General features: G+C 33.2%; 1 protein-coding gene across 2 annotated transcripts; it reads right to left on the bottom strand.

The window, feature by feature from the left end:
* Positions 1 to 807: 807 nt before the first annotated feature.
* Positions 808 to 4,418, bottom strand: LOC107779573 (protein NSP-INTERACTING KINASE 1). Of its 2 annotated transcripts, none has more exons than XM_016600023.2 (11): positions 4,002 to 4,418; positions 3,759 to 3,891; positions 3,574 to 3,645; positions 3,349 to 3,492; positions 3,181 to 3,252; positions 3,008 to 3,067; positions 2,812 to 2,900; positions 2,539 to 2,685; positions 2,105 to 2,446; positions 1,643 to 2,022; positions 808 to 1,344 (listed from the first exon to the last, which is right to left on the bottom strand). In XM_016600023.2, exons 1-11 carry the CDS (start codon positions 4,105 to 4,107, stop codon positions 1,021 to 1,023), a joined length of 1,869 nt encoding a protein of 622 aa, XP_016455509.1. In that variant the 5' UTR covers positions 4,108 to 4,418; the 3' UTR covers positions 808 to 1,020. The 2 variants fall into 2 exon arrangements, with proteins under 2 accessions (XP_016455509.1, XP_016455508.1); XM_016600022.2 differs by having other exon boundaries at positions 2,803 to 2,900; positions 4,002 to 4,417.
* Positions 4,419 to 10,471: the final 6,053 nt, after the last annotated feature.

Genomic DNA, 10,471 nt, shown 5'->3' with positions numbered 1-10,471 from the left:
TTTTCTAGGAAAAAGGAGAAAACATTGGTTTTCATATTTTTATCAGTAAAAAGAGAGACTTGGCTAGTCTTTATGGAGTATACCAAAAAAATTCACGTTTCGCTTCAAGGAATTCAAATCAAGTGAACTTCAGGTAACGTTTTTCCTCGTTGAAGCTAAGCTAGCGGTTGTCACATCCATTTTCTATATGAATTTACTTTAGTTCACTTTCATTCTCGTTTGCTTGCTTACACTCTCGTCAAACTGGATAACACACTTTGCCATTGGACAATGAATTAATCCCTCTGTTCACTTTTAGTATTCTAAAAATAAATTTTTATTTTTACTTGTCACTTTTCGCATATCAAGATTCATTTTTCCTGTTTTGCCCTTAGCATTAATTACTCATTCCAAATCATTGTTCAAATTTATTAAGACTATATTCCAATTAATATGGGTATCATAGTAAATTATGTACTGTGCGTGAACGGAGGGAGTAAGAAATTTCCATGCCGGACCAGTCTGTTTCTTGGATTCCTTGCTATTATGATGTCTTTAGTGTTGCTTCGTGTATTGCACTGAAAAATAAAGCAACCTTCTTTTTTAAAGAATGATTCTCCAGAAATCATTAGTTTCTGCACTCTGACCCTCCATTATAAATAAAACGTCTGATTCCTTTTCAACAGCCGTTGCTAATCATTATATACGCAAACCGAACTAGCAATGAGGCATATGTACTCGAAGGCAAATGATGAATGTTATGGGAATGCACTCAATAATAATCTCATAATGTCAGTCACACCATTATCTAAACTACAAATACAAGTCTTAAGTTAAAAACAATTGAACTCTCAACTGAAATAATTTAACTTAAAGATGAGCATATACAACAAAAAAAGAACACATCAAAGTTCTTTGAATCTATGATGTTTCCTTACTATACAATACATAGTTTAACGAATGACCTCTAGAAATCTGCCTGAAAGTTCTAAGTGTGAATTTAAATATGTATAAATACGTACTACTAAAGAATATAATATCTCACCTAGGACCAGATAGCTCCATGGCTTGTACAAGCAACAAAGAATCATCGGTGAGATCTGAAAATCTCTCGGACGAAGACAACTCTTTCGTTTTGTACTTGTTACTACCGTCAAATTTCTGGGATGCTTCCCACCTCTCTGCAAGTCCATCACCTTCAAGCATTCGAACGATTTCAGACATTTTTGGTCTGTGGCCTGGAAGATATTGAGTGCAGAGCAGAGCAACTTGAACCATTTCCTCTAGCTCAATTCGATCGTAGTTGCTTTTCAAATCTTTATCAACCAGGATATCAAGCTTCTTTTCTTGGTGAATTTTCTTAACCTGATACATGCAACACAAGGTTATATTGGGGGAATGACATTCTAAAAAAAGAAGGAAATGCAATGTTTCTAGCGCGAAACTATAAGAGTTTTGACACATACCAAAAGTATCCTTAGAACATTTCTATGGCTATAAGCTAAGAGCACGTCATTAAGGGTTAGAGAAGTTTAAGGTTAACTAGTATCCACATATAGAAAAGTGACATTCTTTTTGGGACAGACTGAAAAAGGAAAGAGTGTCACTTTAAATGGAATGGAGGGATAGATGCTTATTTGAGGCTTGACAAATGAACACTCACCCAATCAAGCATTGCTCCCTTCTGGTTAGCTGCTTTTCCAAATTCTATAGCTCTCATTCCTGTGATCAGTTCAAGAAGAAGGATTCCAAATCCAAACACATCAGTTTTCTCAGATGATTGGCCTGTTGAAAGGTATTCTGGCGCTATATGCCCCACCGTTCCACGAACAGCAGTTGTGACATGTGTATCCTGGTGATCCAAAAGCTTTGCCAGCCCAAAGTCTCCCACAACCGCCTCACAATAGTCATCGAGCAATATATTTGCTGCCTTAACATCCCTATGAATTATCTTTGGATCACATTGTTCATGAAGATACAACAGTCCTCGAGCAGCTCCTAGAGCAATTCGCTTCCTTGTTCCCCAGTCCAACACCGGTTTTGCTATAGAGAGTAACACGGATTATTTCAGCACAAGACAAATAAGAAATCTGAAATGCCACTTGCTATGAATATGTATCGTTACCTCTGAGACGAAAAGCTACACTACCATTAGACATATAGGGGTAAACCAAAAGCTTCTCGTTTGGTGTCATGCAAAATCCATAGAGCCTGAGGAGGTTACGATGCACTGCTAAGCTTATCATTTCAACTTCTGTCTGAAATTGTTTCTCACCGCCAATTGCATTGCCATCATTTAGCCTCTTTACAGCGACAGGAGTCCCATCTGGGAGATGACCTTTATAAACTTTCCCAAAACCACCTTTTCCCAAAATGTTTTTACTGCTGAAGTTGTTGGTTGCAATCTGGAGATCCTTGAATTGAAATCTTCTCAAATTTCCAAGGGAAACCTCTTCATGGTGCCGATCTAAAATTTGTAAATAATAGAAATGAGTATGAACCTATGAGCATAACTTTCATAAGAACATTGAGCTAAAGTTCTATAACAAATTGACCGACCTTTGACATCAAAAAAGGCCTGTTGACTATGTCTATGCCTTGACCATAGAAACAGTCCAATTCCAAGAACGAGCAAAGAGACGCAACCAAGGCTTGAGCCAAACACAAGGGCAATTTTATGACTTTTTTGCTTCCCAGAAGGCAGAGCTGAATAACACGGAGCAAACAATGAGAATAAACAGAAGAATGCAAGAACTCTTGAAATTACAGGCTGAAGAAAATGGCTAGATTTGGGGGGAAAATGGCATTCTATATAATGCGTACTTTCTGAACTGTTCAATGTCATTGACATAGGCAGCAGCTGCGTTCCGTAGCAATCTGGCTCAGATCCTGTCGGACAGATCAATGGATTTCCAATGATGCTACAATGAACAACATAAATGATTCAAAAATTCCAGGTTTTCATTAATTGAAATTTAAAAGACTCAATGAAGTAACTGATCCATGAATAAAGTGTTAATTAGCTTACTCGAATTTCTTAGAAGGGAACCTAGGCACTGGTCCGCTCAAGTTATTATAGGATAAGTCCCTGAATCCAAAAAATTAAATACCAAACTCAATCCAAATTGTTGAAGCTATTAACATTACAATGAGAAAAAACAATAAAGAGCAATAAGAAAAAGACAAGTAGTAGGGATTTACACAAGAGTGAGCTGTGACAGGTTAGTCAATGAGACTGGAATTTCTCCAGATAAACTGTTATTGTTGAGCCTCCTAAATCAGTTAATAAAAGGAATCTAAGATTAAAAATTCTGGAAGATAAAATGAACAAAAACGAAGTTCTCTCTTTTCAATACTTTAGATACTTACATGTACTTGAGGCTATTCAAGTGTCCCAAAGAAGGAGGAATATCACCAATAAAGAAATTATCTGAAAGATCAAGAGTCTGAAGCTTTGAGAGCCTTCCAATCTCTTTTGGTATTGGTCCTGTTATATTGTTATTCTGCATTAATCTGTCAAAAATAGTTATTCATCACTTAAAATAACACTAAAACAATCAGGAAAGCTTGAAATTAAAAATTTTTAATACTCACATAATCTGAAGATTTGTTAAATTGCCAATGCTTGGAGAAAGATTACCAGATAGATTTTGGCTGGGAGACCCTCTGCATAAAACACCCTATTAACATTGAATTATAGGGGAAATATATTTTCCCAAACTTTGAATTCCAAATAAAAAGAAAAAACAAAAAACAAAAGGCATTAATCTTTCACTTACAGGCCAATAACAAAACTCTCAGCAGAGCAAGTAACCATAGCCCAACTACACGGATCAACTGAGGTGCCATCCCAATTATCAAGAACTCCATGAGGATCTTTTAAAGCAGCTTTTATTGCCATTAAAGCTTGCACTGAACATAATAAGAACAACCCCAGATGAAATTTCTTCATTGTATCAAATTTTTAAGACTAAGTATTACACATTCTGCAGAAAAATTTTCAATAGGAACACTAATTATACCTTCAAAGTTGACACCTTTAGGAGAAAGCAATCCTGTTGCAGTGTTCCAAAGGGCCAAGAATGTCACAAACAAGAATGTAGCATTTAACTCACTTCTACTTTCCATTAAATGTTCAATTCACAGAAAGCAAGAAAGAAACAGAAACTCAATAATCAAGCCTTTGATGAATTTACTGAAGCTATACAGAAAGACAAACACTGTATTGGATTTTCCTCTAGGGGGTAATCTAATAGTACTAGTACTAGTCTTTAGATATTGAGAACAAAACTATAGCTTTTGTATACCAGAAAATCATTTTACTACTGTCTTGTCAGTCCTCACAAAAAAAAAAAAAAAAAAAAAAAAGCAGTCTTTGTAAAAAGGAGAACTTAGCATGCCTGTCACTGGGACAGAGCCCCCTTGTGTGGAAAAGAATATTTTAATATTTTAATATTCTTAACTTTAATAAAGCAGAATATTATTACCATTAGGCTAATATTTTAAAGTTTGAGATATGGAAATCTACTTGCTGCTATCTTAATAAGACACTTTGTCTTGAAATATAGACAGTGAAATGACAAGATTTTAATGGCTTTATCTTTAAGCTTAAATCAAAATCATTCTTGTAAAGACAAATAAACAAAAGTATTAGTGAAAAGGGTATGTATAATAAGACCAAAATATTTTTCGTGGGTGAGTCATTCACTAGCTAACTTATGGCTTAGAAATTTGTAATTTTTGTCATTATTATGGGAGCTTTATTATGTGGGATAATATTTTTAGAAAAATATAGGGAACAAAAATTTGGTATGTGTAAGAGTGCAAGTATTGGCTTATGGGAGTTGGATTTGCAAGGGAATCCAACATTCCCTGAGTTTGGCCATACAACAAAATCCCAAAATTTTATCTTATTTTATAAATTATTGTTTTAATTAACAACCTAAGAATGTGGGAATCTCAAGAAATTTAGGCTCGAGATTGATAATGGATTTGGTGACCAGTGGCATGGGCCATGGTCCAAAGACCACGCCCATGATAAGGGGGCATCTTTGTCCTCGTGAGACCACTCTTTTTAATTCTCTATACATTTTTACCCCATAACTTTTTCTACCTTTTTATCTTTTGGATAGTTATGTTGTTTGCCCATCTTGTTCATACATCTATTATTTTACCGTTTATTTATCTCTCACCAACACTGAGGTCGAATAAATTTGTTGACCAAAAAACTTAAATAAATGAAAAAAATCACCGAGCATTTTTTCATGACTCTAATATTTCATGATTTTCATCCACTTTATTAATAACTAGCTCTTAAGAAAAGCCTATTTTTATTCTTTTTTTATTACCTTTCTCGCGTATGTATAAGACCGAATCCACTCGATGTTATGGCCAGATGTAAAAGACATCTATTGTTCAAAACGAATTTTTTTTATTACTATTTATTTTCAAGCAAATAATATTGTCCTAAAATAAAACATTATCGAGATAGGCAAAAAATGTGTGAAAATTGCATAATACTGGAAATAAAAAAAAAAGTCAATATGTGTTTTTTTCAAGCTTTTTTATTCCATAAAATATTCATATTTGTAAAAAAAAAATGTTCTCTATTGACTAGTATCTTTATTTCACATTATTTTTTATTCATAAACTCTATACCTATAGAATTTGATAATCGGTTGTTCTGTAGAAAGTTCAAGAAACCACCCACCTCAAGTTTACTACCCTTTGGATTGAGTGTATTCAGGGCCGGATCTAAACCAGAAATCTCTGCATCTCTAGATAATTAATTATACTATATATATATATATATATATATATATATATATATATATATATATATATATATATATATATATTAAAATTTTTATTAAATATCTATAAATACTAATTGTGAATCTAATTATTATTGTATATTAATTAGAAATCATTGTAAGAACTCGTACACTTTAAATCTTGGATGTGTGCCCAAGATAGGCATCATGCATGTACTTTAATTGATTCCACAAGCTGTTACCACACTATAATGTTGTTAGGACTGGTTAAACATGATTTCACATGCTTAGCACTAAGCTTCATGAGACAGTCATTCCAGAGAAACTTATCCAGAAAAGAAAAGTACTTTATAAAGCTAAAGCTGCCCACCCTCCATCCTTTCATGCTCCCTTTAACATCATGGCGAGGAATTTCAATTTGTTGTGGGTGGACACTGGACAATATCATTCGATCTCTCCTTTTCTTGTTTCCCCCTTTCGTTTCTTTTCATTTAAATAAAAAGTAAACTAATTATGATTGAAAATTAATCTTAATTAGGTGGCATTTTCCACAGTAGCAGATCCAACCACGTAGTTGATTCCAAAATACAAAACAAATAAACATAGAGTTGGATAATACTTATATTTCACATCTTAACTCAAAACGCAACGTTTAAATATTAGAAACAAATTAAGGGAAGTGCAGTGGGAGTCTGTACACTTTTCGTGGTATCTGACGTGTTCATTTTGTATATAGCTGCTTGTACGCATTGCTTCGTTAAATGGACCGTTCCAAGACCAGTCAAATTTTCAGGACTAAGGAGTAATGAGCAAGGGACACTACTGACTACTAAGGGTAAAACATAGTTCAATCTTTCTTAAACATTTTTTGGTTTCCGTCCGGTGTCCGATATCCTCATTGGAGCGCGATTTTTCATAGAATTTTTCTATACCTAGGGCTTGAACCCGAAACCTCTGATTAAGGAAAGAGCAGACACATCCACTGCACTACATCCTTTGATGATCTTTCTTTCACATTTGATATAAACGTTTAGCTTGAGACGGAGCTAACAAAAATAATTTAATTTAGGTATTATTTACAACAACATACCCAGTTTTATCCCACTCCGTGGGGTCTGGGGGATTAAGGTATTATTTGTTGTAGTAAAATAAAATATAAAGTTAATACAAAAATATTGTTTAATAGATAAAATAAATAGATTTGAATTTTGAAAGTTGTGGACTGGTGTCAAATGTTGTTTCGAACTAGTTAAAGAGAGTCATACAAATAGGACGCATGGAATATTCGAAATCAAAACACTAAAATAAGAGAAGTAGAAAATTAAGGCTCTGTCAATGTCTAGAGCCTATTTGGAACCACAGTTTGCTTGAGAAGGAAAACACGTTTGCATGGAATTATTTTTCTTTTTCAATTTTCGTTTTTATTCTTTTGCTTGAGCCAATTTTTATCCAAAGTATAAAGTGTTTTACCTTTAATTTTGTCTCCCTTCATTTCATCCAATTAGTTCCTAAAGTTTAGAAACTTGTATTTTACTTTCCTTTTTCTCTTTTTCCCTTTTCACTTTTCTTCTTTCATTTCCCTATATTTTACCCAATTGATTCAAAAGAAAAAGAAGTACTAGAAGTGCATGGTGAAAGTGAAGGAAAAGTAAACATGCAGGAGAAAGAAGCACAAGTTTAAGCATATTTCCCACTTTTTTTTCTCCCTCCTAAGTTATCCAAACAGATAATTTATTTTTATTTTTTCATTCTGACGTGATGATCACATTAGCCAACTGAAATTTCTTCTGAAATTGTGTGGAAAAAATATATCTAAAGCCTTTGTTCAATTATTAACATCTCCATCAAGAGATTGGGTTCCATAATACAATATGGTTTTTTGAATTAATAATCACAAATTTTAAGTGAAGCAACAAATTAAAAGAATTAGTAGACATTATCACTTTGTTTGTTTAAATATTTTGTAGGACATCTCCTTTTTATCATGAAGATCATTAATTAGAAGGACAACTTTAAAAATAAAATAAAAATTGAAGTTCTTAGTTTCGAACACAAAATCTCTATATTCATCATGCATGGCTAAAATGATCTTAATTTTTTTTTCTTTTTCGTTTGGACAACAATATTAAAAGTTGATACATTCTTTATGCCAAGTTTCATTCATTTCCCTTTAAAAGGTATTATCTTATATCTATATGAAGAGCAGCAGCATATAAGCAACACCCGAATTTATGAAATTGAAAGAAACAAATGCAAGGAAATGGACCAACACCATTAATGTAACAATAGGAATATGAATTGAATTGACTAAACGCAAGAAAGAAAAAACCATAGTCGACAAAATGACAAAAGAAAAACAGATATGCGTTGTGGAGTAATAAGAGGAATTGAATCACAGCTGGGATCAATTGTCTCTTTCTTTGTTCACCATATCCTAAGGAAACGCCATTCATTCTATTAATACTTGCTTGCTTCGGAGTTGGGACCATTTTGCCATCAAACTTAGATTTTCGAAATCCACAGTATATATTAGTGCTTTTTACTGATGAACTTTTTAAATTAAGTTAAAAAATAAGGTAATAACGTTAAAATATTTACATATTCAATGTATATACGTTAAAGCGACATTTTTATAGCGCGAATTTAAGATATTGAGAACCAGTAAATACAATGCTTCCTAACAAATACAATATATTGCGTAAATACAATAGGTATATACAAAGGCGGACCCAAGATTTGAGCGCGACGAGGGCACCACTAACTCTAAATATGCCAATAATTAACGATAAAATTCTGTGTGCGGTTCTTTAAGAAATTAATTAGTATGACAACTTATCCTTAATATATAAACAACCAGAAATTTTTAAAGAAAGAAAAAGCACTAAGCAAGAGTGAAAGATTACTTTGCAAAATAGGTGCTACATAGGAAGCAATGTTGATAGAAGCGGTGTTGACCGACACTGCTTCGTTAATTTTTCTTATTATATATATAGGTAAGTAATATGCAAAAATAAAAAATTGTTATCAGTACTTTGTTATAAAACATTTTGAGAAAACTGGTTTACTAGGTCTGTAATGAAGCCTTCAATTTTGCGTAAGAGGCCAAGGTTTCGAAACATGCAAGGTTAAAGGACAGAAACTATCATCGAATCCAAAAATGTAAAAGAAAACAAAAGAAGAAAAAAAATGCTAATTTTGGTTGAACCAGGTCTCGAACACAAGACTGAATGGTAAGGAACGCTGGGAAGGTGCTTAAACTAGCAGCTCAATCACTGTTGCCGTCCAGATTTTGTTTTTCAGGGGGCACAAATAGATTATTAAAGGGGTCCTATCTATATACAGTACACATAAAATCTATATGCATGATTTGTCGAGCCTAACGGGTTTTGGTAACCTCGCACCCTCATCCGCCTCCGGGTATATATGGACATGAGAAAAATACATCTGTATAATTATTCAATTACAGACATGTATATATGTCCAAGGACATGGGATTAGTATACCGAAATTTACACGCCAAACATTCAAACTTGTATCATTTTCATACTATTTTGTTTATTAAATTTTCAGTTCATTAATTCTTTTACAGTTAATATTAAAGAGATCAAATATAATCTAAACGGTCGGCTTGCGGCTTCTACCATTCAGTTATATATGATTGTCAATATCGATATATTCATGATACTGACAAAAGGTAGTAGTATGATTATTTAAGGTATTTATTTATTTCTATTTTACTTTCCATTTGAAACTACAAGGTGGGTGAGAGAGTAGTGGTGTTTAATTTCTGCAAAACTTCCGCCTTCGCAAGTTGAAATTAATCCATCTTAATGGAAAATTTCACTTTAGCAAAAGTACTTTTTTTTTTTGGCTTTATTTATTTTTCACTTTAAAATTTGCTTGATATTTCTCTCTAATCATTTTATCCTTAATTTCCCTTTTTCTGCTTTTCGAACATAAGAAAGTAAACAAGGAATCTATAGACAAACGGAAGGAAACTTGCAAGAAAGGAGACTGACTAGGGTTGTGATTGATTGTTAGCTTTAATGGGAGAAGTAATGATTATTGAAAGTTGAATTTGAATTTGCACAGAAATGGATATATTTCATTGTATACAATTATATTGACGGAACATGCAAGCAACACAAGATGCTAGAGCTACGTGAATTATTAAGGTGGCCGTGGTACCAAAAACATGCATGCCCCTTACACAAAAGGCTTGTCGACAATGCTCTTCCCTCCTCCTTTTATCTTTTGATGCTTCACCCACAAAAAGAAAAGGAAAGAAATAACTCAAAAGAAAGTTAAACTTCGATTTATCTGAGCATAGTATATATTGTTCAGCTAATATTAGTGGCGGATTCAGAACCTAGACGCTGTGATTTTCGAGCATGAGTAGTTGTTGAACTCGAAAAATTGTGATTGACTTCTCCCGAAACATTACGAATTGAGTAATTACCACCAATTTGGATTATTATGATTGTTGCGGAAGTCAAATGTATATAGTGTGAATGAGTCACAACTACTATACCAAAAATTATGACAGCCACCAAATAATAAATAAGACAATAAAGCAACAATAAAAGGAACACCGGAATTTACGAGGTTCAGCCAATTTTGCCTACTTCCTCGGACACAACCAATATTTTATTCCATTCCAAAAATATAAGTGAAATAATACTAAAGAGAAAAGATACAAATGCCTTAAGAAGATAAGA

Source organism: Nicotiana tabacum, chromosome 3 (genome assembly GCF_000715075.1).
Source record: "Nicotiana tabacum cultivar K326 chromosome 3, ASM71507v2, whole genome shotgun sequence".
NCBI classification, from domain to species: domain Eukaryota; kingdom Viridiplantae; phylum Streptophyta; class Magnoliopsida; order Solanales; family Solanaceae; genus Nicotiana; species Nicotiana tabacum.
The sequence above is the reverse complement of the archived record's forward strand: the minus strand, read 5'-3'. Positions and strand labels throughout refer to the sequence as shown.

Bases quoted from the DNA above. Each gene is read 5' to 3' on its own strand.
- LOC107779573 (XM_016600022.2), bottom strand. From the start codon at position 4,107: ATGGAAAGTAGAAGTGAGTTAAATGCTACATTCTTGTTTGTGACATTC. The intron at 3,646-3,758 runs GTAAGTGAAAGA...TGTTTTATGCAG, and splicing joins GAGAGTTTTGTTATTGGCCT to AGGGTCTCCCAGCCAAAATC. The intron at 2,447-2,538 runs GTCGGTCAATTT...TACAAATTTTAG, and splicing joins GGCCTTTTTTGATGTCAAAG to ATCGGCACCATGAAGAGGTT.